The 24885-nt window shown below is 42.8% G+C and overlaps 1 protein-coding gene across 1 annotated transcript in view; it reads left to right on the top strand.

The window, feature by feature from the left end:
• Positions 1-24885, top strand: part of IFT74 (intraflagellar transport 74) — a 2643271-nt gene that overhangs the window by 1531097 nt on the left and 1087289 nt on the right. The window contains exon 18 of the mRNA XM_044061439.1: positions 22026-22151. Within this exon, the coding sequence (XP_043917374.1) occupies positions 22026-22151 (126 nt within the window). The remainder of the gene's footprint in view (positions 1-22025; positions 22152-24885) is intronic.

Below are 24885 nucleotides of genomic sequence, written 5' to 3'. Positions count from 1 at the left end.
CTGAGAAGGCATAGGCAAATGCATTTAGAATATGACTATAGCATTACAGTATTACTAACCTTGTATGCATGCCTTCAGAAAATTTGCACATTAATACATTTATCACAATGGCCATAGCACACCACCAACAGCTTCGTTGCAGTGTGGAGAGCAGTAACGGGGTAAGATAGCATAGGACGCTAAGGGGAGACCTTTTGTATGCCATAGTGCATTCTGGGTACTCAGCAGGATAGGGAAGGCAAAGCAAGAAAATGAGAGACAAGGGATGTCCGTGGCAGTGTTTGCACGTGAACCCTTGTAGTGTAATGACAGCAGAAACATTCAGTGAAGAGAAGGTAAGTAATGATACAGTTGTAAGAGCTAAGAGACACTTAAGTAGGTAGCAATGAAGATAGAGCAAGGATACACTTGTAGGTGAAGGGGGAAATGAAGAATCACGTAGAATGGAGGTACATTGCAGTAACAGGGGTTGTAGGGGGAAGGACTTGGAGGTTGAGATGCAGTTAAACAGCTTCACTAAAGGTTGAGTGGCAAGGGATTAACTGGCAGTGTCTGTTAGTTTAAAAAGAGGGTCAGAGAGACATGTGGCAATAAGAAATGTCCTTAAGAGGTGGATAGAGAGTAAGGCAGTGGCTATGACTAAGTGGATCATTGGAACATCCAGAAATACCAAGAAAGTGTCTAGCATTTGGTTATAACACAGAATTTTAGAGCAGTGGTGAAAGTAAGAGGAGAGAAAGGAAATCCCCTGAACATGGTGGTGCACATAAAGCCTTTAACAGGATAGAACACATACAGTGATACAGTTCAGGAGATGTACATGCTTTGTTTTAAACTGTTTTTTTTTTTTTGTTTGTTTGTTTTGAGCCACGGTTCCAGTAAAGCAGAGTTGCGACACTGATAGTAGCTTTAACGGCAGGTTCTGGGACTTTATTAGAAGTGGTAGCCTTCGTTTTAAACTGTTTTTTTTTTGTTTGTTTTGAGCCGTGGTTCCAGTAAAGCAGAGTTGCAACACTGAGGGTAGCTTAAATAGCAGGTTTTGGGACTTTATTAGAAGCGATAACCCTTGTATGCATGCCTTCAGAAAATTTGCACATTAATACATTTATCACAATGGCTGTAGCATACTACCAACACCTCGGTTGCAGCACGGAAACTAGTCTTGGATATTGCCTTGGAACATTGTCTTAGTTTATTGCCTTGGGGCCATCCTTCTCCAGGAGCCGTGCTCTTTTTGTCATGTTTTTAATCGCAGAGCACTCCTGGAGAGGAAAAACAAATTAATTTTGAAAGGACTTTTAAAAACCTCTTTCTCAGAGGTTTTAGAAGAAGGTCCGGGTTTATTCTAAACTGACAAGTCTCCCACCTCAAAATCTGACAAGTCCGGGAAGAGATCTTCCTCTTCCACTTAATAAGAACTGACAAAAAAAATTTCCAAAAATCTACACATCAGATCCAAAGCTTATCAGATCTGACAAATCATCCTCAGCTTCGACACCATCTGCCTCAGTGCTAGTTGAGTTTGAAATACGTATCCGGTCTCCAGCCTTGGAGCTGATCTTCCCTACGCTCAGATTGCCAATTCTGCAACGATCCAAGTCTCCAACCTCCTCGGCTCGGTCTTCCAGGAGTCATTCCAGTGATGATGTGGATCGGGTGGTACAGAGGCTGTTGAGGTCACCAGCTCTGGCCAAGTTCTTGTTGGAGCCAACCCCGAGGGCTTTGGATCCTACCACATCCACCTCTTCTGCTCCAATTCCTCCTCCAATCCAACCCCTGGCTTCGGAGTCAGAAGATCCGGAGCTATTTGTAGTAGAACCCTCGGATCCGAGACCTACTACAGGACCTACAGGTCCAGCCATGGCTCTGACATCCCCAGCTCCATCGGAGCTGAAGGAGTCTAGGAGTCAATGCTTTCCAGTCGGGTCCAGGGACGTGCATTGGATCAGACAGTTGTCGGATCCGCCTTTGCCTCTTGGGGCCTTGGCTGAGCTTGGCTCCTACCTCGGCCTCAGGTCCATCATCTTTGATTCTGGGGGGTTCCTTGGTTTCTTCAGATCCAGGGATATCCTTGGATCAGGGACAGGGGGATTTTGAGTTAATAAGGAGAGTGCTGTCTCCACAGATGGCTCCACTGTCATCTCCGGATGTTCTACCCCCAAAAGCTCTGGTGTCTGCCTCTGTACCCCTGCATTCACAGGGACGCAGAGATCCTAGGCCTCAGGATGCCCCACAGAGCACCTGTAACTCTTCTGAAACCTTCCCAGACTACCCCTCCAAGGAGGTCCCTCGGAAGAGACTATGCAAGAGGAAGCATTTAGACTCCCCAGAGGAGTCCATCTCTTCTGATAAGGACCTTGATGAAGCTGAAGGGTCCACACAGTTGCCTCCTGATGATGTCTCCTTTGGAGACATCCTGGAAATGCTAAAGCAGAGAGGTGGCTGGAAGTCTACCAACCCTTTAACGGAGGAGTCCGTATACCTGAAGACCTTTGGATATCACTCTTCCACCTCTTGTGTGTCTCCACCTTTTGATGAACTTATGAACCTAGTTTCTCGGAAGGCGTGGGAGTCCACAGATTCAGTTTAACCTGTTCCTAGGAGGCCAAGCAAATTTATTACAGCTCCTTCAGACAACGCTTTTCTAACCAAGGGAGTCACAGTAGATGCTATGGTTGTGGTGGCAGCCACCAAGAAGGAACTCTTAGAGACATTTTCTTCTGTCCATCCTCCGAACAAGGAGTCTCAGACAATGGAGAGATATGGAAAGCACATTTTTTGTTCAGTGACTTTTTCTCTCAGATCTCTGAACTACCTCACTCATTTTACAAGGTTGCAGAGAGACCTGAAAGAGCTAGGAGATAGTCTGTAAGGTTCAGTAGCTGAAGAGGTTGCAGATTATGTATCCTTTCAGCTCTCCACCTTAAAGTCAGTTGTCAGTGCCTCCATGCGACTCCTCTCATATGCAGCGGATGGAGCAAGTAGAGCAGCGGATTCTGGAATTTCTCTAAGGAGACATTCTTGGATGCGCTTGTGTGACTTTGCGGAGCCTTTTAAATCTTACTTTGTGAATGCCCCGTTCGATGGCTCGTCCTTGTTCGGGCCCAAAGTCAAGGACAAACTCACCAGGTGTGAGCAGGAAAGAAAGACTCTGTCTGCCGTAGGAGTCCATTTTTCCATGCTTACTAGACCTTATCCCAAAGGTCAGAAAGGAAGTGGAAAAATGTGATTCCAAAAGTCTCCGAGATTTTTTTAAGACACACATGGTGAAGCTTCTCACAGAGGCAGAGAGGGAAGTAGTAATGGAAGATGCCAACCACGTGGCAGAGGGGGTCTGCAGAATCAGGGTGACAGAGATTATTTCTTTGGTAAGCCCTTTCAGTGCTCTTGAATTGAAGCCTGTTTGTCCAGCTCTGGAGGCAATCGCTGGTCTCTTATCTTTGTACCCAGAAGCCTGGCAACAAATAACAAAAGACAAATGGGTACAAAGCGTCATATCCAGAGGTTATACCATACCTTTTTACCTTCCTGTCCCTTTCCAAAGATAAAAAAGGTTCTGGATGTTCCACCCAGTCAAAAGGAACAAGAAACTTTAGAAATTCAAAAGTTGCTAGACAAAAGAGTCATTCAGACAGTCCCCGCAGACCAAATAGGATCCGGAACTTACTCAAGATTCTTTTTAGTTGCAAAGAAAACAAGGGACTGGAGATCAATTCTGGATGTGAGCAAATTAAATCAGTAAGAAAGACCAAGTTCCGGATGGTAACACTGCAGTCATTAGTCCCATTTCTGGGACAAGATGATTGGATGTGCTCTATAGAGCTCCAGGATGTGAATCATGGCAGCAGCAATAGTTCTGATCCTGCTAGCACATCTGCACATGAGAGCTTTACAGTAGTTGCTTTCCACTCTGTGGTCCTTTCAACACTTACCAATGTCTCTCAAAATAATAATAACTGTAACTTGCAAGAAGGACCTTCGTTAGTGGCTTTACTCCACTCAGGTGACTCTAGGTCGACCATTTGTACTTCCCCAACCACTGGCCATAGTGATCACGGATGCCTCTCAGATAGTGGGGGGGCATTATCTGGGAAAGACAGTCCAAGGCACCTGGCAGGATCATGAGGCCCACTTGCACATCAGTGTCCTAAAGATGAGAGTGGTGCTTCTAGTGTTGCAAGTATTCATGGACTCTCTTCCGCTGGGAACTATTGCAATACAGACAGACAACATGTCAGTTGTACGGTACTTAAACAAACAAGGAGAAACCAGATCTTACCCTCTTTATTGAGAGGCCTCAGGAGTATGGTAGTGGGCGACCTCCTCCCAATGTTTTCGGATAGCAATGTACGTCCCAGGGAAATCCATTGTGATAGCGGACAGACTCAGCAGAGCGATTCTGATGCCTCACGAGTGGTTCCAGACCTTTTGACTCATGCGTCAGGAACGCTCCATCCATCCTTTCAGATCCTTCCTTTTTGCCCAAAGTATCTTCAGTGTCGAATTGGAACCAAACTATAGAACTACCAGTCTTCTTCCCAAATTACAAGAATAGGGCAGAATACATGTTACATCAGCTGGATGTGCATAGACAGTTATATTTTTACTTACACAGAACTACAGAATTCTGAAAATCTGACCAGCTATTTACTTCCTTTTTAAACTAAAAGAAAGGTACCCTGTCTCTAAGGTAACACTTTAAGAATGGCTTTCAGATTGCATAACTTTTATCTATAAGTCTCAGAATAAAGATCTTTCCAGAAGAGTTAAAGTCTACTCTACAAGAACCATTGCAACCTCTTTAGCATTTCTGGCTAAATTACCAATTGATACCATTTGTGCTGCAGCAACATGGGCAAAACTACATACCTTTATCACTCATTACAAAGTCAATATGGCCTCCAGGAATAGGGCCTCTTTTGGTTCCACGATTCTGAGGAATATTCTCCCTTGAGCCACCCTAGACTCTAGGTGCTAGGGATGCCGTCCCAACCTAGTAAGAATGAAGGCAAGATAAGACAGCATCACATAAAGAAGTTATGTACTCACCATAACATTCCATGTGTGTTGTCCATCTTTGTCTTCATTCTTACATCCCACCCTCCTTCTCCCTACCCTTCTTTACTCCTGAAAGACTGGGTCTATACAATTGGATTATCTTAATCTCAGACCTTCTTCATCTGACTCTGGTTCTTTCTGTGATACACTCATACCCTTATTATAAGAGCAAACAAGATCTGGGAAGGTTATATTGCATACTGGATAGGGTTTAGCCACAAGCTGGCAGAAGACCTCGAGCTTGAATATAAAGGCCGAGATGGATCCGAGGATCGGATCTGAACCCAACCTAGTAAGAATGAAGGCAAAGATGAACAACACACATGGAACGTTATGGTGAGTACATAACTTATTTTTTTCTGATCCAGTCTCCTCACAGTGTGGATCCAGTAATTTCTCATCTTCCATCTCCTTTCTTGGAGAGATTCCACCACTCCAGGACTTCATTCATTGATTCATCTTCTCAATCCTCCAGAAGATTGACTGAAGCAGATGTGACTAGAATGATGAGGAAATTTCTCTCCACGCAAATTCAAATGGGGGTTCTCCTGCCTCCTATGCCATTGGGTCCAGAGACCTTCACTAGTACTACCCATCTATTTGGTCTCTTTCTCCAATCCAACCTTTGGTTTTGGAGCATTTGGATCTGAGAGTAGTGGTTCCATCCTTATCAGACCCAAAGATCATTATATGTTCTAGTCTGATACAGTCTCTGAGTGCACTGGCTCTGAGAACATCAGAGCCATAGCGTTAGAGCCAGATCCGAGGTGTTAGATTCAACTTTAGAGATTGTTGGGGCTGTCTCTGCCCCTCGGAGCCTTGGCTCTTGACAGCTCGGCTCTGACCCCTGCCTTGAGTGGTTTGCCTTCGGGTTGGAAGAAGCCGATGGATGAGAAGCATGTCTTCATGGAGCCATCAGTTTCTTTCTCCCTGAGAGACTCACCTTCTGAGGTAGTGGAGAGAGTTTTCTCTGTTCCAAGAGAAAGGACACATCCACCCTCCTCGGTTCCTACTTCCCAAACCCAATTTTCTTTGTATCTTAAGCTTCAGCTTTCTGTTCCAAAAAGACAGCCTGCTCAAAGTCTCCAGGATACCCCTCAGAGTATATTGATTTCTTCTGATACTTCTCCAGAACACCCCACTGAAGACGTCCTAGAAAGAGAAAGTACAAAAAAGGCACTTAAACTCTCCTCACGAGAGTCTATCATGGAAGATACTGATTTTGATGAGGGGGAAGGGTCACGGTCACCAAGATCACCACCCGACGATGTCTCATTTGGAGACATATAAGAGATCCTCAAGCAAAGGGGTGGTGGGTCAACCGATAACCCTTCCCAAGAGGAATCAGTATTTCTGGAAGCCTTTGGAGCTGGCCCATCTACTTCCTGGGTGACTCTGCCCGATGATGAGCTCATTGATTTGAACTCTAGATGGGTGTGGAACGAACCTGGCTCAGTTGAGCTGATCACAAAGAGACCAGACAAGATTCTGGCACCAGCTAAGTACAGGGATTTTTGGAGCAAGGGAGTGTCAGATGATGCCAAGGTTGTAGTGGTGGCTACAAAAAAGGAACTTGCAGAACAAAATTCTTCTGTTCATCTCCCTAAGAGGGAGTGTAGGGTGCTGGACAGATTCAGAAAGCATGTATATGCTTCAGTGACCTTTGCACTTCATTCGCTAACTGTTTGGCACACTTCACCAGACTTCAGAGGAATTTGATTAAAGAACTCTCCAAACCCCTTCCTGAGACCATTACTTCTGAGGCAAAGAGCTCTGTTATCTCACAGTTGGCTACCCTGTGGTCCATTTCAAATTCATCCATGAGGCTCATTTCACATGCAGCTGAAGGTACCGCAAGGGTGGCAGGTGCAGGCATTTCCATTAGGAAACATGCCTGGATGCCCCAGTGTAATTTTACTGAGCCCTACAAGTCTTCTTTTGTCGATCCTCCCAGTGACAAAAGTTCTTTGTTTGGCCTCAAGGTTAAAGACACACTATCCAGGTGTGAGCAGGATGTTAAGACCCTCTTTACAGTGAATGTGTTTTTTGACTCCTCAAAGAACCTTCTGTAGAAATCAACAAGGTGGTCAAAAAATATGGTTCCGAAAGTCCCAGGGTCCTTTCCATGAGCCATGTGGAAATAGTTTTCCCAGGGGCAGGGGGAAAATTCTAATGGAAGATGCCACTTGCATGGCAGAGGAGGCCCACAGAACCAAGGATCTAGGGATACTTCCTCTGACAGATCCTACCTGTGCTCCTGAAAGGAAGCCCAGTTTTCCACCTCTGGAGGCAGTTGCACCAGAGAGCCTGGCTAGGGATTACAAAAGATACATGGGTGCAGATGATTATTTCCAGAGGTTATATAACACCTTTTTCCCTCTTCCCAACAGTAAACAAAATTCCCAATGTTTCACCCAGTCAGAGGAAATCAGCAGCACTAGAAATAAAAAGCTTCTAAAAAAAAAAAAAAAAAAAAGCGTCATCCACAATGTCCCCCCAGACTAGTCCGGAACCCACTCAAGACTTGTTTTAGTGCTGAAGAAAACAAGGGACTGGAGACCAATTTTGGATCTCAGCAATCTGAACAAATTAGTTCAGTAAAAAAAGTTCTGGATGGTCATGGTTCAGTCCATTTTGCCTTTCCTGCACAAGGACAACTGGATATGCTCAATAGATCTTCAGGATGCACACTATCACAGAAAAATTAACAGGCGATCCAGAAGATACCTAAACTTCTGGCTGGGAGCTAGTACTTACCAATTCAGAGCTGTACCCTTTGGCCTCACCACAGCCCCCAGGAGTTCACCAAGTGCATATCAGTACCACTGAAATAGGTGAGGGATATCCACTTGGAACAAAAATGGATACACACAGTATTTCCAGATGCAGCTGTCTGCATCAAGGGGAATTTACAGTATTTCCAGATGCAGCTGTCTGCATCAAGGGGAATTTCCCTTAAGAGCAAATGGGGAACACACTCACTCAGTTCAGGGTCTGGGTTTCTTTATCTGTCTCTCCAGGCCCCCAGTAAGACTCCCCACTGGCACAGCTGTAGAGTTGAGTCTTCCATCGAGTGCCATAGCCAAGTCCTCCAATATCCTCTCTGTGAAACCAGTGCTTTGTGTCCCTGCTCCAAGTAGCTGACACACACACTCTTTGAGATTTTATTTACACACACACACACACACACACACACACACACACACACACACACACACACACACACACCCTGGGAAAGGCTGGCACAGATTTACTCACGTCGCCACCCTTTGCCCAGACTATAATGTATTTGCTGCCACCAGGCACTCCAAAGCCAGCTACTCTAAGGCTGTTACAAGGGTACCTAATTATACTGACTGAAATTAATATTTATACAAATGGCAGTGTTTGACCAATGCAGTAAGGCTTTCAGGAGTGGCTACAATGTCACCAAGTAAACATAAGTACTCTCAAATGTTAAAATATTCTCTAAAGGACCAGCCAGAATGAAAAGTTTAAATTTATTTATTTATTTTATTTATTTAACATTTGTATTTTATTTATTTAACATTTGTTGACCGGGAATGTCTGACTAGGTTCCACAGATCCTGTTTTCAGCAGAGGCCCAGGGAGAAATGCTCCAGAAGCATGTCTTTAGAATGCTTATCTTGTCTTTAGAAATATTAAATATATTTAATAATAATAAAAGAACGTGAAAGTACTAAATATTTATTTACAGTAAACACCAGAGTTTCAGTCATAGGAAATACTAAAATAACACAGATGAATAGATTCACACAGATACAGAAAAACAGTACTAAACTGATCTCACTGTATTTTCCTGACTAATCTAAAGAATTACTGTTCTTTAGTTCACTTACTAGAGCAAGGCACGATAAAGTGGGTGAGAGAGCCTTCTATGTGAGGGTCCAAAAAACAGACAGCCTTGAGACTTCTCTCTCTAGTATTAAAACATCATTTTAGTCTTTGATTACAGAATGACATGACTGTCATCTGGTCATCTGATTTCTGGTTCCCATACCATCCTCTTTACTAACAACTGAACCAGAATCTAACACATATGTGTCAATAATACACCCACATAGTGCTTTGCTTAGATCTGTTGCAGCTTCTGGAAGTCATAAAATAATTTCAAACTTCTACCCTTCCAGAGTTGCAATTAGTTTACTGCTAAAGACAATACAGAAGGCTTCCTAATTCAAACTTTTAGTCTCTGGCTGCATTGAGACCTGTGAGATGCAATCTTCATGGCCTAAATTAAGTAATTTAATTTCAAACTATTTTCAAAGTTAGCTAGACTAAGATTAACATCTTCTCTTCCAGTATCCTCAGTTTCAATATATTAATTTCAAAAGTTACAATACAGTCTGACATACAGGTCCTTTTTTCTTTCTATCCAGCAGGACTCACTGTTGGTACATTTTTTTTAACTGAAGCATCTTTACAAATACATTTTTCAACACAAGCAATTGTACAAATCAGTTTGATATACAAATGACATATAATTCTTTACAAAACTCCAGCTACCTATGCTGGCATATGTTACACACCCACTGCCCTACTTCTCCTGGCATAGCTGGCAGTACCTCACATCATCACATCCTTGATAGCTTCCCTTCCCTTACCAAGGGTGCAAACCATGCAATTCCAGGTCAGAAAGATCGTTCCTAATTCCTCTCCTTCTGACCGATTGATTCTTCAAGATTTGGGGTTGATGTCTACTGCGATAATTTTGGTGCCATTAGCAAGATACCACATGAGAATTCTTCAGTGGACCCTAGCAACTCAGTGGTCCATTCTGCATCAACCCTTATCCACCCAAATCAAGATAATTTGGGCTTGCAAAAATTACCTCCTTTGATGGATTCACTCCAATCAGATAATGCAAGGTTGCCCTTCACTTTCCATCAGCCCAAAACCATAGTCACTATGGATGCTTCCCAGGTTTGATGGGAGCACGTCTTGTGAAAGACAGCCCAAGGCACATGGTCTCCCAAAGAGCCAATATGCATGTCTGTGTCCTAGAAATGAAAGCTGCCCTCCTAGCATTGCAGGCCTTCCAAGATGCTCTCCCCTTTGGAACCATTGTGATTCAAATGTACAACATGTCAATAGCTTGGCACATCAACAAACAAGGAGGAACCAAATCTTACCCCCATTGTTGAGAAGCATTGAGAGAGTGGCAGTGGGCAATCTCATCTAGTGGATTTCTGATAGCACCGCACATTGTGGGTAAATCCAACATGATAGCAGACAAATTAACAGGACCATTCTATTGCCTCACGGGTGGTCACCATCAACAATAAACTGGTGGAAAAGATAATCTGAAGTAGCTAATTTCATTTGTGTAGCAACCTATGGGTATCGGATCCGATTTCGGATCCGAGCCAGCAGTTTTCAACAGCTTAGATCAGAGCTCCTAGCTCCTCCCCCTACCCATAAACCCCTACCAACCCTGACTGACCTCAGATTTAGTTCGCCGCGCTTGTTATTAGCAGCTGGGTTTTCTAGCTCCAGGCTTGGTTGTTTAGTTTGTGAGAAAAGCAAAAAAATGTATTTCTTTTCTATCCCTTTAGTGTGAGTGTGGTGTGTTTAGATCCCTTTGGTCTGTAAACCCTAGTGTTAACTTTTACTTTAGTTAGAATTTTCCCTCCCTCTCCCTCACTGGTTCGTCAGGGTCCATGCGCGTGTGTTGGGGCCAAACGAGTGTGTCCTCCTTAGCTTAAAATGTCTGAGGCCCCAAAACCAATCTTCTCCAAATGCACCAAGTGTGGCAATAAGCTTTCACCGGCTGATGGCCACACTCGGTGTGTTCTGTGCCTTGGGGTTGGACACCTTTCGTCTGGGTGTTCCATCTGTGCGGCATTCAACCGCAGGGCACTTAAGGACCGGAGATCCAAGCTGATCCTGGCGGGTCTCTTGCCCCCGGATTCGGCTTCGGCCTCCGGTCCTACCATGGCTTCCACCGCGGCTTATTCGACTGCAGCGGGACCTTATCAAGGAGTACTCTGCGTTGCCCCCAGAGTCCATGTCGGTGGAGGACAAGTGGTTGTACTCTACTCGGATGGCCACTCTCAGGTCCATATCTAACAACTCTATGTGGCTGTTGTCCCACGCCACAGAGGGAGCCGCTAGAGCCAGCGGAACAAGACTCGTCATGCGGCATCAGGCCTGGCTCTGGCATTGCAATTTCGTGGAACCCTTCAAGGCGTCATTTGCGAATGCCCCTTTCGATGGTTCTGCCCTGTTTGGCAAGACCATTCGCGAGACTTTGGTCCAGAGCAAAAAGGACGGGAAGACGTTGTCTACCGTCGGAGTCCGCTTCTCTGCTCCGCAGAGGTCCTTCTCCAAGAACCAAAAGGAACAGAAGAAGATGTGGTTCCGGAAGTCGCAACAATCCCAGTCCGCTCCGGATCCCCAGTCCTTCCGTGGCAGAGGAGGACAGGGTGGACGCCGCCCTAGAGGCAGAGGTGGCCCGAGGAATGGTGGGGCCAGAGAAGCTTTCTCTGACCGGCCCACCCAGCGACCCTGAGGGGTTGCCCAACTGCTCCTCTCTGGAGGCAGTCGGAGGACGTTTTTCGAGGCACCTGGCAGCTTGGGAGTCCATCACGACAGACGGCTGGGTGCTTCGCATCATATCCAGAGGATACCAAATTCCCTTCTCTCACACCCCTCACCAACCCAAACGCCTCCCCGACGTTCCACCCGATCAGCGGGAGGCTGCAGCTGCGGAAATTCAGCAGCTCTTAGGAAAAAGAGCCATCCAACACGTCCCCCCAGACCAGTTTGGATCGGGTTACTACTTCAGGTTCTTTTTGGTGCCAAAAAAGACCAGGGACCTAAGGCCAATCCTCGATCTCTCCCTTCTGAACCTGTCAGTAACCAAAGAAAAGTTCCGGATGGTCACCCTTCAATCCATTCTCCTCCTGTTGCGGGAGAGCGACTGGATGTGCTCGATAGACCTCAAGGATGGTATTACCACATTTTGATGGACAAGCGATCCAGGAGGTTTCTCTGCTTCCGGCTAGGAGCCAGTCATTATCAGTTCAGGGTCCTTCCCTTCGGTCTCACCTCAGCCCCCAGGGTGTTCACCAAGATATTAGCAGTGATAGCGGCCCACCTGAGGCTTCAGGGAATGCAGGTGTTTCCATACCTAGATGACTGGCTCCTGACCGCCCCAACAAGGCATCTACTCTGCTCATCCAGGAATTACTTTCTCCACCTTGCTCCCCGGTTGGGGATCACTGTCAACACGGACAAATCCTTTCTCAACCCGACTCAGGTGATAGACTTTATCGAGGCCAGATTAGACACCAACAACTTACTAGCCTTCTTAACCACCAAACGGCTTCACACCTTGAGGCTACATGTGCAGGCCATTTTACTATCGTCGACTCCCCCGGCGGGATTGGTCCTGAGGGCACTGGGCTCCATGGTGGTCGCAGTTACCCTGCTCCCCATAGCTCGCCTGAACATGAGGCTTTTGCAGTGGACTCTCCAAGTCCAATGGTCCTTCCGTCGATATCCTCTCAGTCACCCCATTCCCCTCAGCAAGGCTTGCAAAAGGGCTCTCGCATGGTGGTTACAATCACCGGACCTCCAAGCAGGACGCCCTTTCTCCATGGCCCCTCCACTAGCCACGGTGACCACGGACGCCTCCCGCCTCAGGTGAGGGGGGGGCATTATGGGAGCAGGACGGTCCAAGGCACGTGGAACGATACAGAGACCTCATTGCATATAAATGTTCTAGAGATGAGGGCAGTGCTGTTGTCGTTGCAAGCACTTCAGAGCCTTCTTCCTACAGGAACAGTTGCAGTTCAGTCAGACAACATGTCGGTGGTCTGGTACATCAACAAACAGGGGGGAACCAGGTCCTACCCACTCTGTCGAGAAGCTATGAGAGTGTGGGAATGGGCGATCTCCACCAACTGCTTTCTTATTGCAACGCACATTCCGGGATGGTCCAACATCCTGGCAGACAAACTCAGTCGCACCATACTGTCTCCTTACGAGTGGTCTCTCAATCCCCAGGTAGCGAAGCGGATATTTGCCGTATGGGGACAACCCTGTTGCGATCTTTTTGCCTCTCCTTCAAACACGAAATGCAACAGCTACTTTGCTCTAATTCCCCCCGCCGGGGAATTCCCGAGAGACGCTCTGGTGCATGCTTGGCCTCCTGGTCTACTCTATGCTTACCCTCCTCTACCTCTGATGTTGAAGCTCCTACAGAAAGCCAGTCGGTTGGGGAGCAAAATGATCCTCATTGCCCCATTCTGGCCTCGTCAAGTTTGGTTCCCTTACCTCTGGTCTCATCTGGTGAATCCGCCTTGGATTCTAGATCCCCTTCCAGATCTGATTTCCCACCCCCTAGGCCTCCCAGTCCCGAACCTGGACAATCTCAAGCTTACGGCTTGGTTGCTCCAGTTCCACTCATAGCTAGGACTCCCGGTATCTCCTCCCCAGTTAAAGCTATCCTAGTAGCAGCACACAAGCCCTCTACTAGGAAAGTCTATAGGAGTAAATGGAAACGTTTCGCTATTTGGGCGGAGCGTCAGAACCTAGACCCTTTCACAGCTCCGTTGCCCGCCGTCTTGGATTTCCTTTCAGGGCTTTTTCATCAGGGGGCTAGCTGTTCCACAGTCAAAGTTCAACTAGCAGCTATCTCTCATTACCACGTGGGACATGAACTGGGTCCTTTGATCACCTCGAAGTTATGTAAGACCTTTCTGAAGGGCACCTTCCTACTCAGACCTCCAATAAAGGAAGTAGTACCTCCCTGGGATTTGACTTTATTACTTCAGGCCTTAACAGCTCCCCCCTTTGAACCTGCAGCTTCAGCTGATCTCAAACATTTGTCATGGAAAACAGCCTTTCTCGTCACTATTACTTCAGCTAGGAGGGTTTCTGAACTTCAAGCCCTATGTGTAAAACCTCCTTATTTGGCCTTCCACAAGGATAGGGTTTACCTCAGGACCAATCCCTCATTCCTTCCTAAGATTGCTTCCGAGGCAAATATTAACCAATCCATTAATCTGCCAGTTTTCTTTCCTGAATACCAGAAGAAAGGAGAATACAAACTACATTCTTTAGATGTGCATAGACAGCTGCGTTTTTACATTCATAGAACAGCTGGTCATAGACAATCCAACCAGTTGTTCGTCTCCTTTGCCAAATTTAATTTAGGTAAATCTGTGTCGAAGGTCACCTTGTCGAGGTGGATTTCACAATGCATTCTTTTGGCTTATGAAAGTTCTGGCAGGCCCGCACCTCAGGGAGTCCGTGCCCACTCTACTCGGTCCATGTCTACTTCTGCTGCCTTTTGAGCTAGAGTACCCTTGGATGATATTTGCTCAGCAGCCACTTGGGCTTCATCTCATACCTTCATCAACCATTATAAATTGGATATTATCTATAGAGGGAGAGCATCCATTGGCTCTGCAGTGCTCCGGAACATCCTTCCATGAAGGCGGCCTAAGGTACAGGTAGCTGGGGACTCTGTCCCAAAGGTTGCTGACAAATGAAGTCAACTAGTTCAGATTAAGAAGTTATGTACTCACCATAACATTTCATCTGAGTAGGTAGACTTCATTTGTCTGCAACCGTCCCACCCTCCTTCCCCCTGACCTTTGAATGTTTTTTGGGCCAGAAGTTTTTACTCTGCCCTTTTAAGGAAGGTAGTTAGTTTCCCTTTTCAGCCTTATTGGTTATGGGCAAACTTGATCTGAGGTCAGTCAGGGATGGCAGGGGTTATGGGTGAAGGGGAGGAGCTAGGAGCTCGGATCTAAGCTGTGAAAGATTGCCGGCTCGGATCCGAGGTTGGATCCGAATCCCAAAGGTTGCAGACAAATGAAGTCTACCTACTCAGATGTAACGTTATGGTGAGTACATAACTTCTTATTCCATCAGTGGGACCAACCTTGCTGTGATCTTATTGCATCTCCCCTCAACAACAGGTGCAGCAGGTTGTTTGCCCTGTCCCCCCCCTTTGGCGGAATCACTGAGAGATGCTGTTCTTCACAGTTAGCCCCCGGTCTCCTCTGTGCCTTTCCCCTGTCCATCTAATCCCCATATTTCTTTAGAAAGCATCTCAGTTGAAGAGCCAGTCATCCTTATTGCTCCTCATTGGTCTTGTCAATTTTGGTCATCCTTTCTTTGGTCTCATCTGCTATACCTCCCCCTTAGACTCTGGAGCCAACTCCAGACCCCATATCTCATCCGACAAACATGGTACACCCAGACATCTTAGGCCTAAAGTTAACCGCATGATTTCTCCACTTTCTTTAATAGCAAGACACTCCAGGCTCTCTTCCCCTGTTTGCCACATTCTTTTATACTCTCTCAAAGGTTCTACGAGAAAAAATTACAGAAGTAAATGGAAAAGGTTTGTTACATGGGTGCAGCAGAATGGCACTGGCCCTTTTTCAGCACCAGTATCTAAGGTTCTTGAGTTTTTAGCAAAATTCTTTGATGGAGGTGCTAGTTCTTCAACTGTTAAAAGTGCAACTAGCTGCCATTTCTAACTTTCACATTGGGAGAAACAATTCATCGTTGGCCTATTTCAAACTTTGCAAGGCATTTATAAGTGGAACCTTTTATCTTAGACCCCTTTTAAAGATCTAACTTCCCTGTGGGATTCAAATTTAGTTTTACAATCTTTGACCCAATCTCCCTTTGAACCGACAGCCAAATGTGAATTAAAATTTCTGACTTGGAAGACTATCATTTTAGTGGCCATTAATTCTGCAAAAAGAGTATCCGAACTTCAAGGCCTTTCTTCTCAACCTCCTTATTTGATTTTTTTATAAGGATAGCATATCTTTACAAACTAACCCATCCTTCCTTCCTTAGGGTGGTGTCAGAATCCATATTAATCAAACTATCAGTCTTCCAGTTTTCTTTCCAAATTTTTCAAACAAAGGATAATATATGCTAGATTTTGGTGGCTGTTTACAGACAGTTATACATTTACTTACACAGGACAAACATTTTCAGGAAATCAGTTTAGCTATTTGTCTCATTTTCGGAATCAAAATTAGGTAAATCAGTTACCAAAGTGACTTTAGCGAAATGGTAAACCAAACTGTATTTTGTTTGTTTACCAAAAAGCAGGTTTGACTGCCAAAATCTTTAAAAGCTCATTCTGCTAGGTCTGAGGCAACCTTTTATGTGTTTTTATCCAGATATATTTGTGCAGATGCAACTTGGGCTAACCCTCATACCTTTATTGCCTAATACAGATTGGATCTGGTCTCTAGGGGAAGAGCAGCCTTCAGCTTAGTGGTGCTTAGGAATATCCTTCCTTAGAGTCTGCCCGGGAATGAGGTAGCTGGGGACTGTGTCCCAACACTTTAGGAATGAATGAAAATGACAACCTCAGATAAAGAAGTTCCATCTGTGATGTCCATTTTCATTCTTCCTCAACTTTTCTCCCTCCAACCCCCTACCAGTTTGTCTTCTGGAAGGATCAGAAGATGCTAGAGGAATGGATGTTCCTTCATTTGAGCACCAGATACTGATATTTGTTCTTTTCATATTCGTTAAAAGTCAGCAAACAAGATCTGAGGTATGATAGGGGACTAGTACATTATGGGAAGGAGACGAGCTTGAGAGGTTCAATGTTCCATGAGCTGTAGAAAAGTGGCTGAGTCGATCCGAGGGTCAGATCTGAACCCAACAGTTGAGGAAGAATGAAAATGGACAACACAGATGGAATGTTATGGTGAGTACATAACTTCTTTTTTACAGATATCGCCTAGAAAATTTATCTTTTTCTGCAACTTTATGTAAGATGAAAGAGTGTTTTTTATTTCAGTAGGAGCAGAATGAAATTCCTGTTTCATAGAAAATCGTGTTCTGAACTGTTAAAGATGGATAGGCCTAAGTCTTCAGCTGTTCCTTCTGTTTTGCCTGCATTAGAGAATGGTTTTCTCACTGCTTCTGATTTGCCTAACAGTCAGCCTCTTGCCCCCAGGAAGTTTGAAAGGTTATACAGCATACCTCATAATCATAAGTATTTGTTTTCTAACCTTAAAACAGATCTTTCAGGAATTTTCGTGTCCAAAACTGCATCTGCTAAACAGATTGATGATGCTTACCCATTCTATCTGACAGAAATGGGAAAGCATTTGACAAGTTGGGGAAAAAGACCTGTTATTCTGCTACTTTAACTTTCAGGATTTTAAACTTCCAAGCTCATGTGTTAAAAGTACTATTACGCTGTCGAAAACTCAAACTGTCGACAGCGTAATAATCGACACAGAAATGTTGAAACCCCCGAACATTGAACACACACAAAAAACCCCCCCACCCAAACACAACAAAAATTGCTCTATGCAGGAGGGGGCAAGTCCCCCTGTGCCCAACACCCCCCCGCTACTTAAATATACCACCTCTGAGATCGCACTACATTGCAGTAAATGGAAATCTCCCCTTACAGAGATTTCCATTTATACGCGCAATGAATTTCACTTTCAACATTTTGGTGCCAACAATATCAGCTTCGATATTGTCAGCCTTCGACACTGCCAGGGTGAAGTAGACCCGTTAAAGTTACTACTTTTATATTTTGAGGGCATGCAAAAGTTAATAGTTAACTTTCTTTTAGGGTAGAATGATTCTTTGAATGCCTGTTTAGCAACTGCTTCTCATGTTACTAAGCATGTTTGAAAGTGTGCTTATGGTGCTGATGATTCTTCCTCCAGAGCTGCTGCTTCTGAGATGGTAATAAGGATATTGTCTTGGCTTCATTCTCAAAACCTTGTTGAAGATGTGAAACTGAAATTTTTAATTCTCACTTAGAAGGAAACTTTTTGCACCTTCCACAGCTGATGTGCTCACGAAGTGTGTTGAAAGTAGAAAGTTGATTCAAGGAGTGATTTTTCAGCATTCCTTTTTTAAGGCAAATAAAAATTCCCCTTCCTCCTCAGCTCCCTCTTTCAATAAGCAATTTAAGAAGCAAGGAACCATCAAACAAGATTTTAGAAAACAAAGGCAAGGAGGCTCAAAACAAATGGAAAAGCCTCAAAAATCAAGGACAGTCCTCCCAGTCAGCATGGCTGTCTACCTCTTCAGGTTACCCCTACACACACACACACACACACACACACACACACACACACACACACTGGCAACTTCTTCCTCTCTCTAATCTCTATGAGGCTTCATCTTCACTTGTAGCACCAGATTGTGGAAAATACATGGGTTTTAAATGTAATTCAGCAGGGATACACTTGACAGTGGGAATCTCTCTTTCCCTTCTGGGGGATTCCATCTTTCCCAGTGAAACAATTTTCCTTGCTTTTCCCACTCTGATACTTGCATAGGGAATAATACAGCCAGTACATTCCTGCCAGATGGGTAAAAGCTTTTATTCAAAAATTTTCTAGTACCAACGAGAAACGATCTCTTGAGGCTGGTGCTGAACCTTTCCTTTCAAAATCTTTTTGTCAGGATTTCAATAGTCAAAATGCTTTCCCTTCCACCCCTTTTACCTGTGCTGCCTACTCTAACTTTCATGGTTAAGGTAGACTTAAACAATGCTTTATCACCACATTCCCATTTGCAAACCGTTCAGACACTTATTTATGATTTTCTGTCTCTGGCTTACATTATCAGTTCTCTCTCTGTCCTACACTTTGAACTTTCCACTACTTAAGAGTGTTCACAAAGTGCGTGTCCTGAGTAATTGCTTATTGCAGACTTCCAGGCATTCACATTTTTCCAGATTTCTTTTCCAACTGTTAAGAGTCTTTGGCAACTGTTTAGAATCTTCTTTTCAAATCAACTTTCAAAAATCTTCCCTCATCCCTTCTCACAGGATTGTACTTCTTGGATGCCTGTTTGATTTTACCCTGAGAAGAGCATTTCTTCCTCCCGAAAAAGTAGAGATGTTTCAACAGTTTTTCCTGAATTTTTTCTGATCCTGCTCCAGTATGCCACTGCAGATGCATCAGGCCTGGCATGGGAAAAGTTTTCCAAAGGTCTGAAAGTGCAAGCTCTGTAGAACCCTCACCAGAGACAGAAAAATGTAAATGCGAGAGATGTTGGCAGTGATCAGTGTTTTGAAAGTCTTAAATCATCTCTGGTATCTTGGACCTCTAAAAGTTTACAAAGACAATGTCAAAGTGATATAGTACATAAACAAATGGGGGTGCCAGATTATACTTTGCAGACTTGCTGTGATAGCCTGGGTATTAGTAACTTAGTTCAGTTTGACTCTACATGTTTCATACATTCCATCAGAGCAAAACTCAATTGCAGACAAGCTGAGCAAGATCAAGACATACCCTTATAAATGTTCGCCCTGGAGGTTTTCCTAGAATTAATCCAACTGTGGATAACACTTCATGTAAACGTGTTTGCCTCCTCTCAAAACTGACAACTTAAGAAATTCTGTTCTGGGACTCCTTGCAAATAGGACGGAAAGACTGATGCCTTTGCCTTCCCGTGGACAAGAATGTTCCTGTATACTTTTCTACCCTTCCAGTGACATCCATAGTTCTTCTGAAGATCCAGGAGGACTCCTTAAATATTGTGGTGATGACTCCTTTTTAGCCCAGGTAATAGTGGTTCTCCCTTCTTTTCAGTCTGGCCAAGGGCAATTGCCACAGACTTACCAAATGATGGATTTGCTTACACAATACAGGGGTTGTTTGATATACCCCAACCTGAAAACTCTTAACTGTCTGGATGATAGACTCTTGATATCTTTTAGGCATATTTTTTCTGAGCATGTGCAACAGGTACTAAAGGAGGTCACCATTCTCAAAATATTTTGAAAGGAGTGTTCCATATCTGTCCACAACTGGAAAAAGGGTCAATCCTCTTCTGGATCTTAACTTTGTACTTGATGCATGACATTTTCCCTTTAAACCAGCTTATCTGGCTGAATTTAGTTTCTTAATATGGAAGACTACTTTACTCATTGCTCTGACTTCTGCTAAAAGACTACCTGAGTTACAAGCACTTATGGTGAGTCAATCTTACCTTGTTTTTCTCAAGAACAAGGTGTCTTTGAGAACTAACCTTTATTTTATGCCGAAAGTGGTCTCAGAGTTTATCTTGAGCCAGCCTATTAATATCCCTGTCTTCTTTCCTGAAAACAAGTACAATGGAGAAAAGATTTTTCATCATCTGGATGTTCACAGACAGCTCAGACACTACCGAGACAAACTCGAGCTTTCAGGAAAGCTGACCAGCTGTTTTTCTCTAAAGTAAGAGGAAAGGACAACCAGTATCAAACCAGACTATTTCCAGATGGTTGTCTCATGCTATTGCTTTTTGCTATACATGCCATAATGACCCTCTTTCTGGCAGGGTTAGGGCCCATTCAACGTGGGCTTTGGTTTCTTCTTTAACTTTCTGGGAAGGGGTGGACTGTAGAAGTATTCTAGAGGGAGCATCTTAATCATCTGTAAGTAGTTGTGTATGTCTAATGCTCTGTACTCTATGATATTAGACGCACTTCATCAGAACTGTCTCATATGTCAATTTGAGCTGAAGGTACACTGAAAAATAAAGAAGGTGGAGTTGTGTATTTAACAACCGCACCACCAAAGCAAACTGGGTAACAATATTTCCATTTTTAGACATTCTGCAACATGTACTGACAAAGTCTGTTCCAGCCCTGACAACAATAAACACAAAACTATGAAACTGTGAAAAATGAGAATATGTGAAGACATCAGAACAGTTTCTGTCTGCATGGCAGTAAGTGTTCAATGATTTAAGTGTGGAGTTCTAACCTGCTTGCTTGCTTTTGATCTCTGGTTACATGTGTGTCAGAGGTTGAATGAAAGAAAGAGAATGCATTATTTATCTTTCTCTTTAAAACTTGCTGCCAGTCCTGTCTGGTGGTCTAACAACAGTTATCATAGTGAAAATGTAGGAATGCCAGCAGAATTTTATTTGTTTAAGACTGCTGATTTCTAATGTTTCCATGCTGAAGGTCTTCTATAGTAAGCTTGTTTTTTTTTTTTGTGTGTGTGTGTGTGGGTTTTTTGCACTTTCACTTTCTGTTTATGTTCCATAATATATTTTTTCCAAATAAAACACAAGGCTGTATCTGCTAAAGTGGACAATTTACCTTTCAGCAGTCATGATTTTCAGGGATGTTCCTTGTTTTACCTCAGGTTTTGCATTGTGTCTTATAAAATGTATGATTTTCTGACAGCATGATGTGGGAGATGTCCGTTGCTTATTTTAAAGCTGTCTCGCTATGTTAAACCCATTTAACATAGCAAAACAGTAAAAAGCAACGGAGATCTTGCTTTCTCCGTTGCTTTTTTTTTTTAAACCTGTCTCGCTATGTTAAATGGGTTTAACATAGCGAGACAGCTTTAAAATAAGCAACGGAGATCTCCGTTGCTTATTTTAAAGCTGTCTCGCTATGTTAAACCCATTTAACATAGCGAGACAGGTTTAAAAAAAAAGCAACGGAGAAAGCAAGATCTCCGTTGCTTTTTACACACTGTGTCACTATGTTAAAGGAGTTTAACATAGCGAGACAGCTTTTAAAAAAGCAACGGAGATCTCTGTTGCTTTTTTTAAACCTGTGTCGCTATGTTAAACTCCTTTAACATAGCGAGACAGTGTTTTAAAAGAGACTTATACTAATGGAAAAAGTCCGGGCGACCGGACCTTTTTCCATTAGTATAAGTCGATTTACAACGTGCACGCTGGCCAATCAGCGTGCACGTTTTGGAATATTAATGGGGGGTCATGGTATAATGTCAGATAACCCTTCTTCCAAAAAAAGAACTTTCAGGCTTTTGCAGTTTTTGAGCAAAAGTATGTGATTTTCTTCCTCACTGCTTTGTATCTGCATAGAATCTTCACCATTACTGGTGCTCTGTCTGAAGAGATATACTACACATTTTCATTAGAGATTATGATAGTTTACAGTGGTATTTTGCGAATATATGAAAATCAGTTTTGTTTACACAGCCGCATTGTTTTGCTTTCCATAGAAACTTCTGGAAGAAAGAGTAACCTTAACAAGATGCAGAGATACATTTAAGAAAGTAATGCATGAACTAAACAGTGAATATGAGACTCTCAAGACCCAGTTAAAGGAGAATGAAACAAATTCACAGGTAATGTTATTCCTTTACCTAAGTGGCTAAACATTGAAAATTGTTTCCCAAATATTTAATTTCAAAAGAAGTATTTGGGTGTATGAAAATGTAACATTCTGTCCAGAAGAGCCTTTGAAATTCAAAATCTTTATTAGAGGCTTATCATCTGTGGACAGGTACCTTATGTCCAGGTTTGAATTTTCAACATTGTTTCTATGAGCTGTCAGAGCTCAAGGTGGAAGATGTCACCACAGATGTCACCTTCTTTGAAAAGCTGTAAGTAGTTAGCTTTTTAGTGCTTTCAATTTTTTTCTTTTATTTTAGCTGAGTTGTCTTGAGTTGCTTATTTTGTTTTATGTCCACACCTTTTGCTTTACTTTTATTTTAAAAAGCTGTTTGGATTGACAAATATTAATCAAATATATTACGTACTTTTTCAGAATCATGAATGATGATGATGTTCCCAAGGAGTGTTATGCTTGTACCCTGGATATTAAATCTTTATATACAAACATCCTCCATGAATTAGGTCTGGAAGCGTTAAAGTTTTGGTTTGAAAGAGTGGATTTATATTCCTTTCAAAATAGGGATTTTTTTGTTACAAATGGCTGGGTTTGTTTTGACCAGAAATGCCTTTTTTTTTTCTTTTTTTTTTTTTTTTACAATAAACAAGACTGTTTCGCTGATCTATTCTTGTGGGTTATTTTAAACATATACATATTTGCAGTGTTTACAGCAAGTTTTTAAAATTCATGAGTATGTGGAGACACTACCTTGATGACTCTTGGCTTTTATGGGATGGTCCCAATTAAGACCCTTTTAGTTTTGTACAGTATTTTTAAACAGTACCAAGTTTGGTATTGAATTTTCATTACATGTAGAATGTTTTACAGTAGATTTCTTGAATGTAAAGTGCCCATAATTATAGATGGCACTCTGGTCACCTCTATTTATCACAGACCCTTTTCATGTTGCAGTGCAACAGTTGTCATTTTCAACCTATTATCAAAAACATCCCAGAATCGCAATTTATGTGTATTAAATGTATTCGCTGCACAGAACATTTATATGACCAATCCAACAAAGACCTTTATCATAAATTCAGACTCAGAGGATATTCTATCTAGTACTTAATTTAATACAAAACAAACAAAATATAGACACTGTGGATAGATATTGTTATTCTACTGCAGAATGAATGTATTTCAATGGGGGAACAGAATGACTGTAGGTCACTGATTACTTAGGGATAGTATATATCAAATACAAGATATTGTACAGTCCCACCAGAGTATTTTCAAACAGGACAGTTTTTTTGACAGTTTACTCCCAGTTAAATGTTTATTTTCTTACAGAAGATGTAAAAGCCACTTAGAATTTTGAGGGAAACATAAGAACTTTAAGCAACATGATAATATCAAGGTGGCTACCTAAAGGGTCATCTTCTTGTGGTGATTGTAGCATCTGCTCTTAATGTAATGAAAGTTAAGAATTCCACTTCTAAGAGCATCCATCAATATTTTGACATGAAAACTTGTATGGCATGATATACTGAATGGGTGATATATCTGGCCTTTTCTCTCTGTGGAGCCTTCTATATAGGTCAAACATTTCAGCCTTTTAAAGTTAGGACAAGAGAACATTTGATGACATCAGATGCCATAAATATGCCAATGCACTATACAAACATACACTGAAACGTCTGTAAACTAAATGTAATTTTATAGGCTTAATAGTTGTTTCAGATACCAATTTAAAACAAATAAATAAAATCTGCATGAAAATTTGAATTACAGGGAACACATACACACACACACACACACACACACACACACACACACACACACACACACACACACACACACACACACACACACACACACACACACACACACACACACACACACACACATTCTCACTGGTTTAAAGTGTCATGCTTTAAATAACTTTTTTATGACTGCCACAGTTATATTCCAATGTGAATTATTTTTGTGCATTACCAGATTCTGCCTATATGTGTACATAGTAATTTGTAAAATGATTATTTTATATTGTATTTTTAGCACCTTTAAGCATTTTGAACACTTGTTATGTGACTTTGTCCAGTATTTAAGGGTTAGCCAACAGGGTGTTTCTTAATAAAGTAAAGAAGTTGGGTTTCTCTTTTTTTTTTTGCCTATGTACTTTCATTAAGTTCTGGATTTTCATGTTCTACAGTGCTGGCGTATTGTATAGGACAGTAATCACCCGGGATCCATGGCCAGAATGAGCTGGCTTACAAACCTGAACTAATTTTATGAATGAGTTACAGTAGAACTTTGACAGAGTACCAGTAGATGTATTCTTCCTATGCTTCTGCAGGATCTTTGAGTTGGTACCACAAAGCAGACAGTGGGAGTTTAGTGAAGGACTGAAACTGCCCAATTGGATTACAGCCTAGCTGTAGGGTGGACTGCAGAGGAATATGGTAAGATTTACTTCATCTGGAATTAGGGAAGTGGCTTATAGAGTTCCTTAAAGTTTGGTTCAGTAGTCTTCACTATGTACATTTCTGACATATCTGAGGGAACATAAGGATAAGATCAGTATCTTTGTGGATGACATAAATGTTGCAGTAGCAGTGCAGGATGGGTGAATACTTCCTTAGACTTCAGAGGGCTGTGTAAGTTGGCAGAAAGATGGCAACTTAGACTCAGGGAAGAACATTGAAAAGTGCTGTACTTTTGAGGTGCATCAAGTGTCATTTGGAGAA

Source organism: Protopterus annectens, chromosome 2.part0 (assembly GCF_019279795.1).
Source record: "Protopterus annectens isolate FY-2018-M chromosome 2.part0, PAN1.0, whole genome shotgun sequence".
Lineage (NCBI taxonomy): Eukaryota > Metazoa > Chordata > Ceratodontiformes > Protopteridae > Protopterus > Protopterus annectens.
This window is presented reverse-complemented; position numbering and strand designations above follow the sequence as displayed.